The sequence below is a fragment of the Canis lupus genome, chromosome 9, assembly GCF_003254725.2.
Source record: "Canis lupus dingo isolate Sandy chromosome 9, ASM325472v2, whole genome shotgun sequence".
Lineage (NCBI taxonomy): Eukaryota > Metazoa > Chordata > Mammalia > Carnivora > Canidae > Canis > Canis lupus.
Window position 1 is genome coordinate 28,273,484 of NC_064251.1, and position 24,941 is coordinate 28,298,424.

General features: G+C 40.4%; 1 protein-coding gene across 6 annotated transcripts in view; it reads left to right on the plus strand.

The window, feature by feature from the left end:
- UTP18 (UTP18 small subunit processome component) overlaps nucleotides 1-11,472 on the plus strand; it is a 42,429-nt gene extending 30,957 nt beyond the window's left edge. The window contains exons 11-15 of one of the 6 annotated variants that reach the window (XR_007412910.1): nucleotides 3,520-3,694; nucleotides 8,879-9,021; nucleotides 9,473-9,715; nucleotides 10,538-10,576; nucleotides 11,330-11,472. Coding sequence is in view for 4 of the 6 variants with exons in the window: in XM_035720646.2 (XP_035576539.1) it covers nucleotides 3,520-3,694; nucleotides 8,879-9,021; nucleotides 9,473-9,530 (376 nt within the window). In the remaining 2 variants the exon portion in view is untranslated. Of the gene's footprint in view, nucleotides 1-1,395; nucleotides 1,566-3,519; nucleotides 3,695-8,878; nucleotides 9,022-9,472; nucleotides 10,513-10,537; nucleotides 10,577-11,329 lie in introns of those variants that run through there. The other 5 variants (XM_025440606.3, XM_035720646.2, XM_035720647.2 and 2 more) reach the window with 5 other exon arrangements.
- The last annotated feature ends 13,469 nt before the right edge of the window (nucleotides 11,473-24,941 follow it).

The window sequence follows — 24,941 nt, forward strand, 5'->3', positions numbered from 1 at the left end:
AGGTGGTCTTGTCCATAGGAGAAAATGAGGTGAATGAGATGCTAGAGGTAGGTGGGAAGTAGAACCCTGGGGACCAGAGTCATTGGAGAAGGGAGGTAACTGAGAGTGAGAAGAAAATCAAGAGTTTGGTCTTTTTTGGTCTTGAAAAAGAATTCTTTGTTCAGCCAGTTTAAGTTCTATATGACACCTGTGGCTAGGGGGACGCCTAGCCCCCCTTAGCTAGGGGTTGGGGGAATTGTCCCTGGTTGAATAACTACTGTTCTACCTTATAATTTCTTTTGTTAATAATATTAATTTCTTTTGTTCATAATATTAATTTCTTTGTGCTCTTCTTTTTTTGCACCACAACCTTGGTTCCTAGTCCTAGTTCATAAGACAAACATTGGTTTGGCTTGTTGCCATCATTCCTTTTTGTGAAAGTTTTTGTGTACCAGGACACTCTGTGGTTGCTATTCTGCTAATACATTGACTACCTGGGATTCAGGAACTTGTTTCTAGCTCAGTCAGCTATGGTTGTGGGTGGATGGATGACAGTCATGTCTGCTTCTTTAGTTACGAGTTCTGGGGTAAGCTAGTAAGCATGCTTATTTCTCTGTTCTGTTCTTCCCCTTACCTATGATACTGGTATTTTGTTTTGTCCAGCTTGAGTCCAGGGTCTTCCACTATGCTTCATCTGGTCCAGCTTCACCTCATACTGATTTTTCCTTTCTCTGAACATAGCTCACATACAGAGCTTAATGTGCTTTATTATATTTTCTTATATTTTTGGCTGTTTCATGCAGATATTTTTTTTTCTGGGATAAATTCCTTCTGATATTTTGTATTCCTTATTACGTACTGTTGGACATACAGTACTCATTCAATAAATACTAACACTGTCAGTGACATTAGAATCTATTTATATCCATTTTTTATATCCATTTTTTTAAGATTTAAACATTTATTTTTTAAAAAAGATTTTATTTATTTATTCATGAGACACAGAGAGAGGCAGAGATATAGGTGGGGGCGGGGGGGGGAGGCAGGCTCTGTGCAGGGAGCACGATGTGGGACTCCTTCCTGGGACCCCAGGATCACGCCCTGAGCTGAAGGTAGGCGCTCAGCACGGAGCCACCCAGGTGTCCCTACAAACTTATTTTAAAGAGAGAGTGTCCACGAGGGTGAAGAGGAGGGACAGGGAGAGAGGAACCCAGTTAGACTCTGCATAGAGCATGGAGCCTGGAGCCCAAAGTGGGACTCGATCTCATGACCTGAGCTGAAACTGAGAGTAGATGCTCAACCGACTACACCATCCAGGCATCCCAGAATCAGTTATATTCTTTTAGCAGAAATACTACTATTAAAATAAGTTTCTATATATCAAAATGATTAACTTGTGCCATTTTTGTCCCACAGATTTAAGCAACAGTCAAGCAAGAATGAGCAGGCCTTTATTTAAAGTTCATGATAGTAAGATTTGATCTAAAATTGATATATAGAAGAGAGCCATATGGATTATAACTTTTTGTACCTAATTAAGATGGATTTAGCCATAAATCAGTGTTCAGTAAGAAAAGAGATTCGGTGTAAGTACAATGAGTAGATATTTTGATCCAAGTTAAAGTTAAAAATATGGGTAAGGAAAAGATGAAATTTGTCTTAGTCCATTTGGGTTGCTGTAATGAAGACCCATAGACTAGCTTATAAATAACAGAAGTGTATTTCTCATATTTCTGGAGACTGGGAGTCTGAGGTTGGGGTGCCAGCATGATTGGGTTCTGGCAGTCGATTTTTTGTGTTCTCACGTGGAAAGAGGGAGAGAGCCTCTGGGGTCACTTTTGTAAAGACTCTAATCCCATTCAGGAGGGCTTCACCATCATGACCTAATTCCCTCCCAAAGGCCCCACTCCCTAATAAGGAGGGAGGGTGGAATTAAGGTTTCATCATAGGAATTTTAGTGGAGCATAGATATTCAGTCCATAACAAATATGTTTTTTAAGGATTTTATTTATTCATGAGAGACATAGAAAGAGAGAGGCAGAGAGGGATCCCTGGGTGGCGCAGAGGTTTAGCGCCTGCCTTTGGCCCAGGGCGCGATCCTGGAGACCCGGGATCGAATCCCACGTCGGGCTCCCGGTGCATGGAGCCTGCTTCTCCCTCTGACTGTGTCTCTGCCTCTCTCTCTCTCTCTCTCTCTCTCTCTCTCTCTGTGTGACTATCATAAATAAATACAAAAATTAAAAAAAAAAAAAGAGCGAGGCAGAGAACATAAACATAGGCAGAGGGAAAAGCAGGCTCCATTCAGGGAGTCCAATGTGGGACTTGATCCCGAGACTTTAGGATCATGCCCTGAGTCGAAGGCAGACAGATGCTCAACCACTGAGCCACCAGGGCGTCCCCATAACAAAACTAAATAAAACAGGGATATATGTTGTGTCTCCTGAGTGGTTATGGTTAGTTCTACTTAAAAGGTCTTAGAATCAAATGAGAAAATGGATATGTAAATAGTTTGAAGACTTGATGCACTAACATACTGTTTGTATGCTTGGTTGTCACTGCAAGTACAGAACCTTGTGTGAACTGAATTGGTCTTGTTAAGGCACTGTGTCTGGTTCATTGTAGGCAGTCAGTATGTACTAAGAGAATAAATGAAGATATCTGAGTGTTAGGAATGAGAGTGTTTAGTGGAATGTACATATGTCACCCTTGTGACTTTGAGACTTTATCTCTTACATCTTTCAGGTTTATGCTGCATTTGCCAATAAAATTTGAATTAAGTACCTATGAATTACAAGTGCCTGGTCCCTATTCCTTAGAAATGATACCCATAACAGGAGGTAGTCTGAACATTTACTGAAAGTTCTTGTCTGTGAATGATTCTGTTAATAGGCAGGTCATCGGGATTTACTTTTTATGAGTATTGGATGTAATTCACTGCTGGTAAACATTTCAGTAAACTTACAGTACATGATCACTTCCATCATTCATTGATTATAGATATTTCCAGGAGAGAGAACAAAGATACATATTACAGCTGCTGTTCCACACTGTTTTGGCAGTTCTCACAAATATGATAGAATAAAAGAGAAAAGAGGTGCTCTAAATAGGGGAAGGACAGCTCTTGTTCCCATTTTCAAATGTTGCGTTGGGCATAAACACTGTGGGAGTGGCAGGCTTGGTCTCAGTCTTGTTCACCTTTGCATCCCAGGCACTTAACTCTAGTGCTTGGCATAAAGTTGACATTCAATAAATATTTATTGAAGGAATGAATAATGGAGAGTCTGTGCTATCTTGGATTTTTCTAGCTCACAGTTGAAAGGCTGCCAGAGTTAACAGAGTTGAGCAAGACTGCAGTAGAACTGGTAGAGTGGGTCTAGCTTTTTTGCCTTGGGATGAACTCTACAGTCTTGGTCTGTTTGTAACACAATATGAAGTGATTCCTGCAAATATCAGTGTGTGGGGTTAAATCTATGTTCACTTAGGTTGTGAAAGCCCTTTTGCTCTTTTTTTAATTTGTTGTATTCCCTTTTCTCTTTGCAGTTCTAATTGTGGAGTGGTAAACATATACAATCAAGATTCTTGTCTTCAAGAAACAAATCCAAAGCCAGTAAAAGCTATAATGAACTTGGTTACAGGTGTTACTTCTCTGACCTTCAATCCTACTACAGAAATCTTGGCAATTGCTTCAGAAGAAATGAAAGAAGCAGTCAGATTGGTAATATAGCTTTACCTTTAAAAAAAAAAAAAAATCATTGATAATCCTTGGGCTCCACATTGGGCATGGAGCCTAATTTAAAAAAAAAAAATCTAAAATGTACTGAAGGATATGTATCCAAAAAAAAAAAAAAAACCTCAGAATTTAAGTTGAAAACTTTGAGGGATAATAGGAAAGAAGAGTGTTGGATTATTTTCAAAAGAGTAGCTTCTTTTGAAGCTACTAGTATTCTTTTACTAGTATCATGGCTTTTGGGTGTAGTTGCAGAAGGGATGATGCACAGTAGCTGCTAAATTTGTCTTAGGGAATATGTTTATAGCAAACACTTTATTTTTCTACAGTTGTCTTTCCTTATATTTACCTTTTAAGTCCTACTATCCTAATGGAGGAAGGGAGGCAATTCTTAGATTCTGAAAATAAATTGAACTTGAAAATTATGTAAAAAGATAACAGCTTACCTGGCTAGCTAGTACTTGTGAATATGCCTCCATGCCAGGAGGCCCCAAGCTCTCCCCAAGCTGGTGATTTGCTAGGATTCACAGGACTCTGTATATGATCTCAAGATCGTAACCAAGAGTTACTACAAGGAAAGGATACACAGCACAGTCAGCCAAGGGAGGGGCGCTTGGGGCGAAATCTGAAGGAAACCAGGTGCCGGCTTCTGTTCTCTCCTAATGGAGTCACACAGGACATGTTTAATCCTGTAGGAGGTTGTGATTACATATGTTAAGTGTGCTCTATCATTAGGAAGTCCGTGCTCATGGTCCGTATTGGTGGTTGATCATGTAGTTGCCCTCTGCCTAGCATGTACCAGAATTCTAGGCCTGGAGAAGTAAAGGCAGGTGGTCCATGGAAAGCACGTGGTATGAATGCTTTAGGCCTGGGGAGCTATCCTTATCCTCTAGGGACAGTGTTGAGTCAGTGTAGGAACTATTGATCAGTCAAGTTTCCAAAGGTGATGTAAGGGCCGCCCTTGCAGCCTCAGGTCTGCGTTACCTCCTTTCTTCCCAGCTGCAGAGCCCAGCTCACGTGTCACCATGTCTCCGGGAAGTCACCTACTCTTGAGGCAGAACCAGTTTCTTATTATTTAACAGTTACTTGCTCCAGGCACCAGGTCCACACAAGGCACAGTACTCTGAATGGCAGTGCTGCACTGTGTTGTTACGTGTGTACTACCAGATTGTAAGCCCTTAGACTCTTAGATTTATCTTGTTCGTGCTGCAAAAGGTTTTGCATGCTTCATTAGCTTTGTGTAATAGCAGCACATAGTTTACGAAGAGTTACAAAGAGTTCTTCACAATAATTTGGGGCCAAGTAACAGTCCTCAGAGGATTAACTCACCCAAAGGCTAGAGCTAGTAAAGGGCAGAACTGTGCTTCTAGATTCTCCATTCTTCCTAGTACTTAGTGGTTTTCCAACTGAATTCCTCTTTTCCCTGGAATGTGTACAAACCTTCAAATGGCAAGTAGAGCAAGGAGGCTAAGCCCTACCCATATCACACAGAGCAGCTTTGCTGTTATCATTGGTGTATGTTGGCATTCTCCATAAGATTTTCTTGGAGGGAACAAAGAATTCTGTTGGAAAAGAGTGAAAAATACAGCATTGTGTTTTACTGCCTTTATGTTGAATGGATGGTTTGATGCATGAGAAGGTTCTAATTCAAGTCAGTTTTAAAGTCCTCAGTCCTCTAATGGGAGTGGATGACTAGCACACATTGACCTTTTATCATTTTAATGGTATTAAATTGTTCTAGAAAACCATGGGATCCGTCTCCTGTTGACATAATATATCCTGCTAGACGCCTCGTAGTTAGTTCTGCCTAGTTTGCTTCAGTGAGCATGGCAGCATTTATGGTTTTTTACTGTGGCAAAATCACACAAGGAATTCATTAGTAACAGCCAAATCCCATTTTTTAAATGGTAGTCAACCATAATATCTAATGGAAAGAAGCCAGGCATAGCAGCTTCAGAATGCCTCAGCGAAACAGCATTAGTATCATTAAAGGCAGTCTCTTATAATGATCCAAACAATCCTGTTACCCCAGCACAAAGCAGTGAGTATAAATCTAAGCCATTGTGGCAGTAAGAGACTCAGAAGTTAAATTGTTAGTGCATCTACGATCTTTGATAGTAGAAAGTCATGGAACTTTTTATCCATTAAATTAAGGATGAGTGAGCTTTTTACTTGATGAATTTTGATACCTTGGCCCTTAAATGTAATGCAGATGTGGTGTCGGAGGTAAAGGGAACTTTCTGAAGTAAAGAAGTTGTGTTTTTTTCTTTTCTTTTGTTTTAAAGAATCTTTATTTTAGAGAGCATGCGTGAGTGCAAGGGGTTGGGCGCAAGGGGCAGAGGGAGAGAGAGAAACTCAAGCAGCAGACTCCCCTCTGAGCATGGATCCTGCGGCAGGGCTTGATCCCAGCATCCTGAGATCATGACCTGAGTCAAAATCAAGTGTCAGATGCTTAACCAACTGAGCCACCAGGCGCCCTTGAGCTTTTTCTTAATTAACAGTTCAACTAGAGCTTTTAATACAAGGGCTATAAAGAGAGGTTTGAGCACAGCTGATGTCTCAGCAGGTGGGTGGGAGTTGGCTGGTTTGAAGGAGGAAGTGCTGATTTAGGGGCGGGGGTACTTCACAAATAGATACAGCTGGGTCTCTTAGGAGACCACTGTAAACATGTTTTTGTTCTTGATAGTCAAGTCTAGAGGAGATAAAATATAAAAATAAGTGGTTGATGAATTGGTTTTTATCCTCTGTCAGAAGGAGCACACTGGCCTGTTGTATGAAGCCATGGCCACTGTGTACAGTTGTGTAGGTTATTTGTTGTCTGAGGAATCACCATTTATATCATAAACTTTGCTAAGTATGTGTATTTACCACAGTATTTCTGATACTCTCTTCTGTTTATTTAGCTAAAAATAACACAGTGACCTTCTGGTAAAAATGGCTTTTAAAAAATTTATGTTATGTCTTATGCCCCAATGTTTGCCCCATAGTGAGTTCCCTATTTGTAATAAGAAATTGACCTAAGTATAAAGTTACATGAATCCAAATTAGGAGACTGTTTTTTCCAATTTAGGTTAGAAAATAAAGAGGATGGCTTAATTATCTTTAAGAAGTTATTCAAGTGGAAAGGTCAGTTCTGGTGTGTTTCATTTTGGAAGAGTCAGAAAAGCAGCTTCTCAGACTTCAAAGTCATGCTAGCAAAGTTAATAAGCAACTATCTGGGGCATAGTTTAAAAGTACCAGGTGACATACAGGGTGGAAACAAAAGTGAGGCATAGGACAGTTGGCACTTGTAGAAAATGGTTATTTCCTGATGGTCTGTTCCCATAATGACTTGGATCTCCTGTTTAAAGTCGGTGCTTGCTTGGAGGATGCAAACTTAGAACAGCCTAAGCAAAATACAAGAAGCCAAACCACTTTTCAAAAATTCATATAATTTCCACATTCCCAAAGTAAGTGTAAATAAATTTTGCAATATTCACATTGTGGCTTCTCTCCTGAAATAACTAGTCTGCTTTAAATATTTAGTTTTTTTAAAAATATATTTTTCAAGGAACCTATATAGAAAATGGTATTTAAGAACTTTAAAAGTTAAGATTAAGTCCAGGCACTGCCAGCTTCTTGGCTGTAATGGATCTAGACCACTTCTCAGTAGTACTACTGTCTGTGCGTTGATGCTATGCTGCACAGGAAGACTCTGCTTTCTGGGAAAGTTGAGAATGGAAGTGGCTTGGAGATTCACCTTGAACTTTGCTTTCTTACACTTAACAAAACGGTCAGTAGGTACATATCAGAATGAATAGGGCCTAATAAGTGACTAACTGAAATCTATAGACAGATGTGCATATCACTAGGTTTTACCTGGGGCTCATCTATGAAAATAACCTTGATTGGATGGTTTAAAGTCTCATCTAAACATGTGGAGGGTGACAGGCTACCAACATAAATAGCTGAGCGATAGCTCTCCGCATATCTTGGAATATGAAGGTACAGTATGTTTTAGAAGAGGTAGAGAATATTTGAAAGTGAGAGTTGTTAAAATCCTAGTCTACTCAGGTAACTGCTTTTGTGCTAGCGTTCTGTTTATCCACAAATCGGATGAGGACTCGTTGCATCAGTCTTAGGTTCAGGCTCATTTTCCCCTGAAGTAGACTCTTTTGGAGAAAGAGCCTGTGTGGTCCCCGCCCCCATGCCCCATGTTTAGGTCAGGCCTGGAAGTGAGTTTTTGGCTCTGTCTAAATTGGAACACAGTTTCACTTGACGAAGCAGGTTTTCATGAGTTTGTTTTCCTTCAGAGGAGATTGGAAAAGGCCAAGAATACATTATATAGGTTGAAAATAAAAGTGTAGAAAGGAAATTATGTGATATTGGAATAGTTGGTAGGACTTTGCTAGGCTTCAGTTATATAAAATCAGACTCTTCATAATTGAGGTCACAATTGTGACCAAATTTTAGTATTGTTTACCGTGATCATTACGTTACAGCAGTAATGGGTACCGTTGTGAACTTCTACTTTAGTGTGTGTGTTCATTTATTCATTCACTCAGCAAACATCAGAATCTCGCAGAGCACCATGCTAGATGCTGCATTAGAAGTATCAAGGAGACACTTTTCTTCTCTTCCTCCTTTCTCTTAGTTAAAGCAAATCGAAAAGCAAATTTTAATTTCAGAACACTTTGCTCTGTTGAGAGAATTGTACATCATATGTACTACAATCAAAATGAACTTACTGTTCCATCAGAAAGGTGGACAATACCTAAAATTTAAGAAAGATGAGTTTTTTTTTTTTTAACAGTCATCTTTTTTTTTTTTTTCCAGAGAAGTTATCTCTTATTTTTTTTTTTTTATTGGTGTTCAATTTACTAACATACAGAATAACCCCCAGTGCCTGTCACCCATTCACTCCCACCCCCCGCCCTCCTCCCCTTTCAACACCCCTAGTTCGTTTCCCAGAGTTAGCAGTCTTTACGTTCTGTCTCCCTTTCTGATATTTCCCACACATTTCTTCCCCCTTCCCTTATATTCCCTTTCACTATTATTTATATTCCCCAAATGAATGAGAACATATAATGTTTGTCCTTCTCCGATTGGCTTACTTCACTCAGCATAATACCCTCCAGAAGAAAGATGAGTTTGCAGTTATTGTGATTTAAAGTTTTGAACTATTTCCTACAGGTTCACCTTCCCTCCTGTACAGTATTTTCAAACTTCCCAGTCATTAAAAAGAAGACTATTTCTCTTGTTCATACCATGGATTTTTCTCCCAGAAGTGGATATTTTGCCTTGGGGAACGAAAAGGGCAAGGCCCTGCTATATAGGTGGGTGTTATTTATCTGTTTTAAACGTCAGAAATACTTGTAACCTTCTTTTGAGAGTATGAAGAGATACTGTTGTTATATTCTCATTTCAACACTTAAATGCAGTTTATTAATTCTACAGCTTATTGATCAACTACAGTCATAAATGATTAATTGTAGAGTTAAGCTTGTCAATTTAACTTGACTGTCCTCCTCATTGTGTAACAAAATGCATCTTTCTACCATAAAATGTGACTAGAAGAAAAGTTCACCTGGAGGTTTATTTATTAATTAAAAAAATATTTATTTGGGGGAGTGGTAAGGTATATTTTGAGAATGTCAATTTGAGGAAGAGTAGCCACTTTAATAATGCCACTTTCTTAGTGCCTTATGTTTAGATTAACCCTTGTCGATTTGATAATTCATATTTATTCCACCAGATTTAAGTGATTTTTTTTTTTTTTTGAAAAAGGTACTGCTTTCCCCGCAGCTTAGCTGTAAATAAGGATATCAACCATAGAGAGATCTAAAAGTTATGCTCTGCCCAGATTCTTTTCTGCACTCAACATATTTGGCTATAAAGCGGGAACAAACAAACTCTAATTGCACAGTTGCTAGAAGATACAGGTGACGAGGTGGCTCTTCTGGGGGAGCTGATGAACTGGAAGCCTGTAACTTCGGTCACAGCCTCTGTCCTTGCTCCCTTGAGTTGATGGTGAATATTGCTTAGGACCCTATGTTTATGTGTGTATGCTTCAGATACTGAAATCTGGCATGAAGAAAAGGAGGAATGTAAATTGGTTTTGAGGAGATAATTGTGAAAAGAGGATATAGCAAACAGTATGATCTCAAGTTCTGCTTTGAAAGGAAAATGGGATACACCTGGAAAATTGATGCATTCCATCATTCTCCTTCCCAATCATTTTTGGAGTGGTTCTTTTAGTTCAAGTTTTATAAAAGCATGCAGGTTCCTACTGCACTTAGAAATTCTCTCCCAAAGCTTTGATTTTATTATAATTGCATCCTCTTTTCTCTAAGTTTAAGCACTAGAAGCATTAGGGTCTTCTTGAGAGCACTGCTATCTAGTGAGACTGTTTCTAGCAAGTGAGTTGGACTAACATGTCTGTTGGGTACGACTGATGAGGTATTTCCTAGACCCCCACTGATGCTGTGGAGCAAGTGTAATTTTTTTTTTAAAGATTTTATTTATTTATTCATGAGAGACAGAGTAGGCAGAGGGAGAAGCAGGCCTCCATGCGGGGGGAGCCCGATATGGGACTTGATCCTGGGATCACACCCTGAGCTGAAGCCACCCAGGCGTCCCACAAGTGTAATGTTTTTACTAAAATCTGAGGAGTTAGCTTTAGGATCCTTCAGAATGTCAGATTGAGGAGTCTTAACCTAGCTGCCTGGTGAGAATGATTACGATCACAATTTTTCCCCCTGAAAATCTTCCTATTTGCTATTCCGTGATCTGATTGACAATACTCCTGGTAATCACACAGTTGTTTAGATGATTTGTCTTTTACTTTTTCAGGTTGCACCATTACTCAGACTTCTAAAGAGAATATTTAAAGTAAGAAAATCTTTTATTCTCTAGGTTTTAAAGGTTACATCCATTGCTGTCATTTAACAAAGGGACCACCTTAGCTGTACCTGGGTTGCTGTATCTTCGGGTGGGGAAGTAGGATGGAAGTAGATCATGAACAGCCTAGTTGGACTTGAACCCTCCTTGGGAATTTTTATTCCAATCACAATTGGGCTCTTATTCTGAGGTCAGATTTCTAATATGGTGTTCGGTAATGGTCATCAAAATTATTATTACTGAACATGTAATCCACAAAGGATAGACATAATAGTGAGAAGTATCTTCAGATACAGTTACAGTTTCCATGGCTCAAACCCCCTTATTTTTATGCTTCTTGAGAGATTAAAAATGGCTTGCTCTTTGGCAACTTAAATAGTAGCTTGTCATGGAGCTAGGTAATGGCTGGTCCTTAGTTTTGCTGCCCAGTATTTAAAATAGTAGGACATGCTTCCCTTTTCCATGGCTTGATCTTTGACTTGGAAATGTGGTGGTTCTGAGGTTGAGCTTTGCATTGGCTTGTTCATCACAATTGACTAAGTTGGTCTTTTCTGAGATTCATACATGTTCTCTCCACATTGAGGAGACTCTTGAGAGTACATATAGGTTTAATTGTTGAACAAAACATTAGCCAAGAGGGGAAAAGCGGTCTGTCCTGCCTCTCCAAATTATAGAGCCAGCATGTATGTTTGTTGATGACTAGCAGCTGTAAATCATGTATAATTTCTTTTGTTCTTTTCTCAGATGCAGTTGAGCCACAAGAGAAGCCCATTCTGATATATCTTTTCAGAAACTTTCTAATGTGTGTTGATATATGTATAATGATTTGAGTCAGCTGTGCTTATTTAACAGCAATGTCTTAATAAATAGCAACTTTTGTTTGAAAATTATGTTGTTCTTTCCTTCCCACCTACACACAAACACACTGTTTGGGATGCATTTCTTTTCTGACTAAACATGAGAGATTGGAAACACCTGTCAGGAGCCAGAAATAATACAGATAGATACTCTCCTACTTCACAGTTTATCCTAATTACTATTTCCCCCTTTCCCAGCATAGAACTCTCCGTGTTTCAGTGTATCAGCTAACAGAGCCTCTTTGGAGCTATTGAGGTCACTTGGCTTGATAGGAGAGCAGTGAGATCTCATGGAATTAATTTTGAACTTCCAAGTTTTCTTGGAATGGTGATAATGGAAATAAGACTTTTCTGGGCATATTACTTCAAATTGTCATTGGTGTTTATGGGGGTACATGTGTCCTGATTAGCCGCTCCATTTCCTAGAAATATTTATTATGTCAATTTAAATGTTCCATTTAGGGGCACTTGGGTGGCTGAGTCGGTTAAGCATCTGCCTTCGGCTCTGGTCATGATCTTGGGCTCCCTGCTTAGTGGGGAGTCTTCTCCCTCTGCTTCTCCCCCTGCTCATGCTCGCTCGTTCTCTCAAATCTTAAAAAAAAAAAAAAAAAGTTCCATTTAATTTAGGTTCCAGGGCTGATGGTTGCCTAATTTGGTTGTAGTGTAACTTTGTTTTAAACCAGTCTCTACCATTTCTTAGGGAATGCTGACATCGACCATGTATTTAAGGAGTATTAGTTATGCAAAGTATCAAGTAGGTCTAAGAACTTTCACCCCACCCCCTTGCGAACACCTGGAAAAGTCAGGTTAGAGGAAGAAGTTTTTTGACAATGGCTCTGACTCTGCCCAAAGAAATAACGGATCCCACTTAACTGTATTTCAAACAAACAGCTCAGTGAAGGGCATCTTCAGTGTCTTCAAGGTCCTTGTAGGCCATCTACTGGTGATGACCTAGAGCAGCCCAATAGGTCTTGTGTTAACGTGTGCTGGGATCTTTCTGAAAAGACACTTTTTATTAAAGGTGGGCTATTGGCTGTGTAATTGTAGAGGCCCCTACCTGTCCCCTCCTTGCTGAGCAACAACTTCCGTAGTAGATATTAATGCTAAAAATGTCAGTCCTGAAACTGTTGATGTGTTCATGTTATTCCTCTCATGAAGTACTAGAGGGCAGCATTGGACTGCAAGTAATCAAAGGCAAGGCTCTTCATAGCTGTTTACCATCACCTCCTCTTTAACTTCAGCTGCATCATTGTTTATTTCAGATACGGATACCAAGCCTTTGATGTGCTTATTTTGCATATGCTTTTCAGTTCCTAGGAGTATAAGGATTTACAGGAATTAATCATTCTAGAGAAAATGATGGAAGTAGGAGTTGAAATTTTAACTACTTTTTAACACCTCTAGATCATTTTTATACTCTGCGAGGGGCAGAGCAAAGAATTCCCAGTTCTGATCTCTAAGATAGATAAATGTGCTGTTTGCTCTACAGACAGGCTACCAAACCTGTGTCTTGTCTTTGAATGTTTATTTACCCTCGATGGGAGTTGGGAATTTGAGTCAGATTCTCATTGCTTTGTGTAGCTAGTGCCAAGCTAAGTCCTCGAGGAGTTGAGAGCCACAGTCATGATCTCATTTACAGTTCTCTCTTGGCACTTGCTACGATAGCATGAATGTGGCTCCTGTCTGTTTTGGGATTGGGGGGGCATCTTGAGCTGTGATGTGATATTTTGCCGTCCAGAGCCTCACAGGATATACTCAGGTTTATTTGGAGTGATGACAAACTGAAATCTTTGGTGTATCCCACTCATCTCTCCCCTATCCCCACTAATAGTGATCTAAAGAATTATTAATCTGTTGAAATTCTTGTTATTGTCTGAACAAATTACAGATGAGAAGTCTTTCCAGATGTAAGTGTGCATATGTAAGTCTCTGGTGAGGCTATGGAGCCCTTATCAAGTCTGCACAGAATGTGGTGACCTACTGCAGGGCTTGTGACCAGCATTTCTGCACTTCAGCTAGAGGATGGGATGGAAACTAGCAAATGCGCATGAAAGGAAGTGCCTACCACGCTTGCAACCAGCTAGCTCAGGCTACTAGGCATCCCATTTTATGCATTTCCAAATTCATCACAAAGAAAAATCACGTGAGACACAAGCATTGTCTCTCCTGCCATTCTCCTGAGGAAATGGGGGCTGGGGCAAGAGGTGTGGGGAGAAGGTAGGATGTGGAGTGGAAATAGCATTTCTGAGCCTTTGACACTGTACTTTTGCTGACATCAGTATATGCATGTAATCTCATGAAATTCTCATTGTCCCTCTAAGGAAAGGGATACTTTTTTTTTTATAGTTGCAACTTTTTAAAAGATTTTATTTATTCATAAGAGACACAGAGAGAGGCAGAGACACAGGCAGAGAGAGAAGCAGGCTCCATGCAGGGAGCCTGATGTGGGACTTGATCCTGGGACTCCAGAATCATGCCCTGGGCTGAAGGCAGGTGCTAAACCGCTGAGCCACCCAGGTGTCCCAACTAGGGACTAGGTGTCCCTAGTTGCAGCTTTTTAAAAAAGATTTTATTTTAGGGAGAAAGGGAGTGTGAGCAGTGGGAGGGGCCGAGGGAAAGGGAGAGAGGGAATCCTCAAGCAGACTCCCAGCTGAGCACAGAGCCTGAAGACTCAGCACTAGATCTCACAACCCAGAGGTCATGACCCGACCCAAAACTAAGAGTTGGACTAAGCCACCGAGGCGCCCTGAGACTTCCTTTTTACAGGGAAATAAATTGAGTTTTGGAGAGGTTGAACATCCCAGTCTCTAAAGCCATCATCCTTAAATTGATCACTGATTCTCAAAGTAGGGTGTGCTTACTCTAACAGTATACAGCCCTAATAGATGGCGGGAAGGAAATAGTACAACTCCCACGCTGTGCAAAATGTATTTATACTAAAGATCGTATGGGTCATCTATAAACAAATATGTTTATTTTGGGAATATATACTCAAGGCCATCAGTTTGGAGGTCTAACCTATTGCCACAGCAAACCTGGCACATCCCAAACTGAACACATTTCCACACCCTTCCCTCCACTATCCCAAACTTGTCTTCGCATTCCCTGTCACGTTAACAGCTCCTCCGTTAACCTAGTCATTTCAACAAGGTACCTGAGACTGACTTGAAACCTGAGATTTTTCTCTCTCTCTCCTCACCACAAGGACTAGTTACTAAGCCATTTTATTTTTCTTGCAAAAAGTCCTTTTTTCTTTATCCTGCTGCTTCCCCAGCTCTAATCAGCCCTCATCTGTTAATCCCCTGGCTGGGTGTCATTACCTCCTGCTTCACGCTTTTCAGTTGGATGTTCACATTGCAGCCAGAGATTTTATTTAAAAAAACATTTATTATGGAAAACTTCAAACATATTCAAAAGGAGAGATACTAATATAATAAACCTCTTTGGAGGGATCACCCAGCTTTGGCAATAATCAGCTCCTGGAAATCTTTATGTCCCCACCTACACACTCTCTGGTAATTTTGAAGCCAAGCCAAGATGTATCACTTCATCTGTAAATATTTGAGTATGTATAGAGATGTGTTTTAAAAATACAAATCTCAACGTACTACTCTTGCTTAAAATCCTACAGCTCATCTCTCCCAAATCCTTTCCTTTCCCCATCTACAGAAAAGATATAATAATTGAGCTGCCTTGCAGGACCAGTTATCAGGCTAGACCAGCACCTGGCCCAGAGCAAGCTGTCAATGAATGTTAGCTGCTGCCGTTATAATCCATTGTGACCACAGTCATGGACAAGATGATACTCAAGCTCCTTCATTTGGTAGAGAGGCCCATTATCTATCTGGCCTCTTCCCGTCTCTCCAGCTTTCTCATTTACCTGGTGCTCCAGAAATCTTGAGCTACTTGAAATTTCTCCCCCATACCTTTGTTCTTGCGGATGCTTCCTCCTCGCCTTTTCTTTTTCTCCCTTTCAAACACTGCGCATCTAGCAGGATGGACTTCTATCATGGTACCTATACCCTTTGTTGCATTTGTTTCTTTGTTTATATGGTCTTTTTATGGAAGGTTTGAAGTGGTTTTCCAAAACACACAGTGAAGAGAAAAAAGATAAATGAATCAGGGTCTGGAAAAATGGAGGTGTAAGACTGGAGAAATTGGAATCCAAATGTGTAGGCCATGTATGGTTACTAAAGTTGAACTGTAATTTTTTTTTTCAATTTTTAGCTTAAATACTCAAATATGCTTTTTGGAAAAAATGTACTTCAAGAAAAATTGAAAGTCTTTTCCCTTCATATCTGAGGGGACCTCTATTAATAAATAGTTGGATGTGTATCTTCCTAGTAGGTTTTTTGTTTTTATTTTTGTCATCGAATTATTTGTGTTCAGATGCAAGAAACAAAACCTTTTTTTCAGACTATGGCTCAGCACCACTTTTCTTTCTTTTTTAAAGATTTTATTTATTTGAGAGAGAGAGCAAGCATAAGCAGGGGGAGAGGAAGAGGGAGAAGCAGACTCCCCACTGAGCAGAGAGCCTGATGTGGGACTGAGATCATGACCTGAGCTGAAGGCAGATGCTTAACTGACTGAACCACCCAGGTGCTCCAGTGGTCTCAGATTTTAATACTCTCCAACTATTTTCATTTAATTTCACTTATCTGACAGATGTGATAGGATGGACTTAGCTCATTCTTTGTAACTTTTGCATAGTATGTCTTACTGAAAAGCACTTGGGTAGTTTCCTGTCTTAGTATTGTAAGCAATGCTGCAAGTAGCTTCCTTATATAGGTCTCTTTGTATACATGTGTATTTCTCCACGAGAGATACCTGAAGTAGAATTGCCGGCTAAACACATTAAAAAATATTTTTTAGAGATTTTATTTGACAGAGAGAGAGAGAGAGAGAGAAAGACAGAAAGAGCACAAGTAGGGGGAGCAGCAGGCAGAGGGAGAGGAAGAAGCAGACTCTCCACTGAGCAGGGAGTCCAATGTGGGACTAGACCCTGGAATCATGACCTGAGCCAAAGGCAGATGCTTAACTGACTGAGCTACCCAGGTGTCCCCACATTTAAATTTTTGATTAAAAATTTTGATAGAAATTCTGGTCTAAAGTATCTATGACAATGACATTCCCACCGACAGTAAATGAGAGAATCACTTCCCTCTTTCTCTTTGACAGGCAATGATAAAAATCTTACCACTAGATATTGAGTAATGAGTGAAAAATGATAGCTATCATTTGAGTTTGCTTGTGCTGTATTTTGATTTCATCCATTGGAAAAGGAGCAAAAGTTACATAATTCACATTGTGTCTAAGAGAAGTTAATTCTAGTTCCTCAGAGAAAGTAGTCTCCCCTCCCTCCTTCCTGACTGTATTTGTTAACACATTTTTCTCCTGTTATTACTTTATTCATCTTTGTAACTCAACATCTAGTTCAATGCTTTCTCCACATATTAGATACATAATTTTATAAGCTTAAAAAAGTCTGACTTGATTATAGAGAGAACAAAGGGGAAATGTGACCAAAAGCATATTTCCAGAATCCCAAATCAAGATACATGGATTGGCTAAGGATTTTTGTGCCTCTCTCAGATATGAGAAGCCATCTTAGAGGTATAATATGAAATTAGAAATGATGAAACTTCTAAGGTATTTTGATGGTTTATATAGACAGCAGGTCAGAATATTTGGAATTGGGACTATTTTAGAGGTTAAATTGTAAAGTAGAGCTTAAGAGGGAATCCTGAGGCATAAGGAGAGATGAACTATATATAGGTAGCTGGAGGCGAAGCTCAAGTCAGTAGTTTTTAAAATAGATGATGAGTTGAGAATAAACCGTGAAACTTTGAATCAGCCAGCAGCCGGCAAATGCATTTTCTCATTGACAGCCAAGCAGTGATAAAATTCCCTCATTGTAGGTCCTGCCTCCCCGTCAGAGCATACATGGGCTTGGCATAGTAAAGTGAAATAAAATTCCCAGTAAGATGGTATACTGTTATTTTATATGCTATTTTCCTCAAACCCTTGCTTCTTCCAACATAATTCCTTCCTCCTATGGTACCTTCATCTAGATTTTCAGATCATCCATCTCCTACCTTCCCCAACCCCTCCCAACCCCTAGGATATCTCAGTTGAGAGACTGCGTGTGTCAGGTGTTCTGTTGTTCACCCTGGATTCCTAGTAGTCCTAGATAGATACAGTCCCCACCCTCATGAAGGGAAAGTCCCATGTTAGGTAATTACCAGTTCAACCAGTGTGATCAAAGTGGAAGGGCAGAGTGCTTTGGGAACATGGAGGGAGTGGGGGGAGCTTGACCAGATCTAATGGGTCCCCAAGGAGGCCATGTTGAAATTGAGTTTGGAAGACAGGAGGAGTTCCTCCCCCCTGCCCCTCCAGCCACCTCATGCCACTTCTCCTCCATGCTCTGTGGAATCCCCAACCTCTTATGAAGAAGATGCCCTGTGCATTCCCTAACTGCTTCTCTTTAGGTGGCACCCTGGGTCCTCCGAGAAGCTCTTGGGACTCCCGCGGACCTCTCCCTCCTCTTGGATCGCTCTGCCTCAGTCATCCCTTATGTTTGCTGAGAATGGACACTGCAGTGACTCTTCTTAGTGCCCTAACATGACTTTTAAAGGGCATGAAGCAATCATTTTGTTTTATTTCTAAGTTTTGGATAACTTGCTTATGATGTTCATATGGCACTTTAGCATTGAGTCCAGCAAGAGTAAGGTCTTGATAAGTTGTATTACTGCTATTATTATTTTTTTAAATGTTAGCTATGGATTTTTAAAAAATATTTTATTTATTTGAGAGAGAGTGAGAGTGAGAGAGATCACAGAGAGAGAGAGGCAGAGGGAGAAGCAGACTCACCACTGAGCAGGTAGCCAAATGCAGGGCTTGATTCCAGGACCCTGGGATCCTGACCTGAGCTGAAGGCAGATGCTTAACTGACTGAGCCACTCAGGTGCCCTGTTGCACAGTTTTAAAGACATGGGGCCTTCTTGGGGATGTGCTCCAGGAGGCAGTACGGTGTCATAGTTAAGAGCACAGAGTCAGTCAACTTGCTTTTAAATAGCCCAAATCTTTGACACTCTCCAAGCCTCAGATTCTTGCCCTATAAAAAAGAGAGAACAGCAGAGCCACTCCAGAGCTTGGTGGAGAATTAGGAGGCACTACAGCAACAAAGCCATGCCCCATGGTCCGGCACATGGCAAGCATTGAACAAATAAATGCCAGTTATACTTATTTCCTCATGTGATGCTAGAGCTGCCTCCAGAGGTAGGCAGGGCAGGTGCTATTAACCCTTTTATACCCCGGGAAGGCTCAGTTTCAGAAATGTTAAATGACTTGATCTGAGGTCACAAATCCAGTAAATGGCAATCAGGCCCCCAGGTGTCCTGACTCTGAGTTCAGTGCTCTTTCTGCTCTCAGAGTGGCCTTTGGAACGAATGGTCTTTCCCTTGGGAACCTACATGACCCACATTCGTGTTTGTGAATTCTCTCTCTTTTTGGCTTCTCCTCCTCTTGCCAGAATTCTTCCTGGTGCTCACATCCAGAGGCCTAAAGGCCAAATTTCTGCCTGTGGCTCAGTGGCCGCCAGGATGGGATGCAGACCTGTCTCAGGAGGGATCAGGAAGGGTGCTCAGTGGTTACGGGGCTGGTAAGTCCATCAATACAGAGGATGCCCTGAATCTTCAGCTGGGCATTCATTTAGTTGTCTGTTGAGTGGAATTACTTCGAGTCCCTCCAAAGACCTATCTATATGTTCATGCATTTGAAAATTGCAGAACCATTTAATCCTTAAAGCAGATATTGTAAAAAAAATTATGTATGATATTGCTGAAAAGATACTAATGAATTTTACACTGTTGCACTTTCTGCAAAGGATAACTTCTCATGCAAGGCCTCTGGGCTTCTCGCTTTTATATGTCACTAAGAACATTGCATTGTGTTCAGTAAAAGCCTTGGGTTTCATCCTTCTTCATTGTTTGATACATTGACACGGTAGATGCTGGTGTCTCCTTGTTCTCTTACTCTGGAGTACTAATTTCTGAAGCGAAAAGTTCTCTCGCTTGTTGGCTAAGTGACTCTGGGTAAGTCACTGAACCCCTCTGAGCCTTTTTTGTCACATTGGAAACGATGATAATTATCTCGCAGAGATGTGTAAAGGGTTCAGTGAGAGGATGTGTTGAAAGCGCCTCCCATAGCCCTGTCCCTGACATTCAGCAGGTGCTCAGTTAGCCGGAGTTCCTCTTTATCTGGTATTTCTATAGACCTTCACATTTATCCATGCAGAGCCACATTCATTATCTTATTTTCTTCTGACCCTGTGAAGCACATGGGACCAGTATTAATTTGAAATATAGATAGATATGGTTAAATTGCCTTACAAAAACCTTTATCAGTTCATACCCTCATCGACCCTGCGTGAAAATCCCCAACTGACTGTCTTTACTTAAGCATATCATAATTTTTTATTGAGAAAGAAAACACAGATACAAAAAGCCACACATAACAAAAGCATGGCTCAATGACTTATTATAACATCAACACTGCTCAGATCAAGAAATCGAATTCTGGCCCTGCTCCGGGGACCCCTCCATGTGCACTGTCCCCATCCAAACCCCACTCTCCTGATTTGCGTAGTAGCCACTTTGCTTTTTTTCATTCTGTTATGCAAATGTGTGCTCCCGGATAATATTGGCATAAAAAAATGTGATAGTTCTTATAAGTGTCTTTCAATCTGTAAATTCCTTATTCGTCCTCTTTCTTTCCTTCACAATTTATCTGTTGAAGAATTCCAACCATTTGACTGGCAGAGTTCTGCAGTCTGGGCTTTGTGGGTGGGATGCTTGTGGTAGAGTCAAGCATGTCCCTGCTGGTCTTTCTTTGGATGCGTTAAGTTCATTAAGGTTGCAAAATGGTAATACTCTGATTCCATCGTTTCTTTTTCATTTATTAGTTGGAATACTTTTATAGAGAGATACGCTCATTTATCATTTGGTTACCAAGTGTTGGTAACCAGTCATATAGGAATGGCAGGATAAATGCTGGATTATTTCCCTCTACTGACCAGTTTTCAAGACAAGTTAATTTCCTAACTATCCTCCGATGGTTTCCAATTTTTTTAAAAAAAATATATTTACAAACCTATGGATTTAAATATATTTGATGGGTTTTAATCCATTGCATTTATTGTCTCAGGTCAGTGGAAGCTTCTTCAAGTTTCTTTCTGAGTCCTTTAGACAAGCTCTCCTGTTTTTTTTTTTTTTTTTCTGATTTTTTGTTTTTTAGAATTTTTAGACATGCTCTAGTGGTTTTTTGTTGTTGTTGTTTGCTCTAGTGGTTTTTAAAATTGTTTCATCGCTATTTGGTATGACAGGATGTTTCACGTTCATCTTGCTCCAGACCTGGAAGGAACATCACTGCTCTGAGACTCACCGCTTTCTTTGAATGAGAATTCTATTTCAGGACCATGCACTCTGGTTGCTAGTGATGGCTCATTGCTACTGAAGCTGGTTTCTGGGTCTCAACATTTTCAGTAGACAGAACTGGAGGTGGGGCAGTGACTTTGTTGCATGTTGATAAGGTTTGTCTAAGTTTTTTTTGGAAGAGGCCATTGAAAGGATGTGACCACTGGTGAACCTGTGAGCTGGCTGGGGCAATCGGAGGCTCCTCTCACCCTGACCCCGGCCCTTGAAGTGTGCAGCCTTGAGATAGCAATCCGTTGGAATCTGGACAATATATGTGGTCCAATCCCATGAAAGCCTCCACAGAAGCTTTTCAGATTATGGTGGGTGGAGGTGGAGATCTACTTGTCTTGCAGTTGCCCTAGACCAGCCTGGGAAGTAAGTTCCCTTGCTTATTAACCCTGCACCTGCCCATCTGGAGCAGCCTGTCTCTTTCTTCTGGCTCCCCTGGCCCGCCCCGTCTGGGGTCTGGGGGCCCATTTCAGCTCTCACGTGGATGTTCCTGAGTTTGAGAACAAACAGCCTTTTCCACTTTTGCTAGGTATAAAATCTTGGCTTCCTATTTCTATTCCTTGTGTATCCTAAATATGCCTTTGCCTTTTGGCATATAGTGTTGCTGTTGGACAATTCTGATAATAGTCTCAATTGCTTTTCCTTAGGAAGTCACATGCTCTTATTTTCCAGATGGTTAAAGGAGTTTTTCTTTTTTTCTTTAAAAATCCAGTTGTCAGAATGTGTCAGAGCTGGTTGTTCTGGGTAGGTATTCTCAGGTGTGAGGTCTCCTCTTTCAATGTGAGGATTTGTGTTCTATTAGTGTCACGTGTACAACATAGCGACTGAGGAACGTGTTCTTGAATTATCCTTTGCAGTATCTGTTCTGTTCCCTTCCGTGGGTTTTCTTCTTCAGGAGCTCTACTCTCTGATATTCTTTGCCTGTCATTAGTATTTGTCAGTCTCCCTTTTTTATCCATTCTTTATTTCTTTTTATTTTACTCCCCCCAGCTCCTGCACCCCACCACCATTTCACCTTCTATTTCTCTCAAGAACCATGTTGTGTCTATCTGATCTTGTGTTCTCTCTGGTCTAGTCTTCATTTCCAAAACAGTGCTTTTCTTCCCTTTTCTGTTCTTCCCTGGGTTTTGTCACCTCACTTCTGAGTCTTTCTAATTCTGATCTGTAATGTTCTTTTATGCATTGTTGTTTGAAAAATGTATTTGAACTTGATTGGAGCCAGTCATGGCTTCATTTTGTTTTATGAACATGCTTTCTGGTGTGCCGAGTCCCCTCCGTGTGGGGCCCCATGCTAGAAGTGAGCCCTTGCTCTTTCCTGCAGAACCTCTGCTCACCCAGGCTGGGAGAGGGCCAGACCCTTCCCCACTGCAGCTGCTGCTTTGAGATTGGCCCTCTGTGTTTCCTAGAGAACACCTGTGGCCTGTGTCAGGGTCTCCTGCTCTCAGGTGCTCCTGGGTCGCTTCTCCCCACAGAAGAGACCAATAATGCTGATAGTGATGGTCTTGTGGCTCTTGTGGTTGGTTCCCACTCATTTGTATTTTGGGGTTCATGAGTATACCTTGTCACATTTTTTTTGTTTTGTTTTTTAAGATTTTATTTATTTATTCATGAGAGAGAGAGAGAGAGAGAGAGAGAGAGAGAGAGAGAGACTGAGGCAGAGATACAGGCAGAGGGAGAAGCAGGCTCCATGCAGGGAGCCCGACATGGGACTCAATCCCTGGTCTCTAGGATCACTCCCTGGGTTGAAGGCGGCGCTAAACTGCTGAGCCATCCAGGCTGCCCTATCTTGTCACATTTTGGTGTAAATGTGGCGCAGTTTTGGTTTTGTTATCTAGTTGCTTCTTCTTCTTTTGATTTGGAGATCATTGAGAAATTATGATCCCATTGCTACCAGCTTTCCAGAATCCTCTTTATAATAATTTAAACATTTTCATGTTATAGCATGTGTTGAAATTAGGCCTAATGTATAAATAAATAAACGTAAGATAGATATAAAAAGATATAGTATGCAATAGTAGTTATATAATATATAATGTATATAACATATAAACATATATGTATATCTGTATAGATATATACAATTTTACCATGACAACAAAATGTAACAAAGAGAAGGAAAACAATTACCCAAAGCCCCCAGTACATAAGGTGATTTGTGTTCCTCCTCTAGTCTTTGTCCATCAGGTTAATTGCTTTATTCAGATTTTAAAAATTTTGTGAAAGCAATGATATGCATGGTTAAGAAATGAAGTGATACCAGGGCGCTTGGGTGACTCAGTCAGTTTGGTGTCTAACTCTTGATTTCAGTTCAGGTTGTGATCTTGGGGTTGTGGGATCAAGCCCCTGTGTGGAGCTCAGCGCTCAGCGTGGAGTTGGCTTGACATTCTCCCTCTCCCTCTGCACCTCTCCTCTTCTGTGTGCATGCTCTTTCTCCCTCAAATAAATAAATAAATCTTTAAAAAAATAAAGAAATCAAGTGGTACCAAAAGATTTACAGTGAAAAGATGCTCCCTGTCTCCCTTCTGCTAAACCTCAATCCTACTTCTTAGAAGCTGACATTTTTAAAAAAATTTTTTTAGAAGCTGGCATTTTGAATCCCCTTAGTCCTTCCTCCTGGTAGTTGCTTCTAGACCTCTAAGTAATATGCTCATGCTACAGTTTCATGAACTATCATCTTTAGATATTCTGTTTTCTTCCTGCTATAACAAATGAGGACTTATGTCTATTGCACCAGTCTCCCCTTTCCTATTTAATCCTTCTAATATGGCAATTTTGTTATTTTCAGTTAAATGGTATTTTTATTATCATAAATAAGTAAATATTATTTACTACAAAAAGAAATGGTGTATTTTGATAACATTTAATTTCTTGCATTGCTTTTCTTTATGTTTACCCTACCCTACCCCTACCCCAGGCTGTGCCATTAGATCAGGTGTCTGCTTCCTTCCTTCTGCTCCCATCTGGAATCAAGGATTCTCCTGCTCTCTTGGTTGTTATACCTGTGTTTCCTGGTTCCACATCTTCCATTTTCCTGGCTTGGTCCCTTGTTTTGCTTTAGCACATTCTCAAATAACTTCCTAAAATAAAGTGTATCAGATAATTTTTAAAAGAATGTGGATGTATGAAAATGTCTACCTAAGTTTGAAAATTAACTCCCTTAGAATTTTAGGGCATTGTTCTTCTGACATATACTATTGTTACTGAGAGATTGGATAATATTAAAATTCTCTTTACTGTCAAGATAACTTGGAAAAAAATATTTTCCTTTGGAATCTTTTGGAATCTATTTCTTTATTTTTAGTAAAATAGGGTTATAATGACATCCTTGGTATGTGGCTTTCTGCATCCCTTGTTCTGGGTACTCAATGGAAACTTCTCTCTGGAAATTATCTTGAACTATTTCATTAATAATTTCATTCCCTCTTGTTTCTCTGTTCCCTTTTCCAAAACTCTTAAGTCATTAGATAGACTTTGGTCCTTTTGAGCACTTTGCTGGGTCCAGGCACCTGGGTAGTTGCTGGGGATAATGAGGGATATGTGGTACTCCCTGCCATTAAGAATTTCTTTCTTTTTTTTTTTTAAGATTTATTTATTCATGAGAGACACAGACTGAGAGAGAGTGGAAGAGACACAGACAGAGGCAGAAGCAGGCTCCTTGCACGGAGGAATTAAGAATCTCACTGAAGGGGGATCCCTATGTGGCTCGGTGGTTTAGCTCCTGCCTTTGGCCCAGGGCATGATCCTGGAGTCCAGGGAACAAGTCCTATGTCGGGCTCCATGCAGGGAGCCTGCTTCTCCCTCTGCCTGTGTCTTTGCCTCTCTCTCTCTGTGTCTCTCATGAACAAATAAATAAAATCTTAAAAAAAGAATCTCACTGAAGGCATAAACCTTTGGAGAGAACTTTACATCAGAAGGACTTTTTCTGGAAGAAATACTAACAGGAAAACCCAGCAGCTGAAAAGCTGCTGTCTTATTGGTTATTTGGTTTAAGTAAATTCAGCATCCACAAGCCAGTAA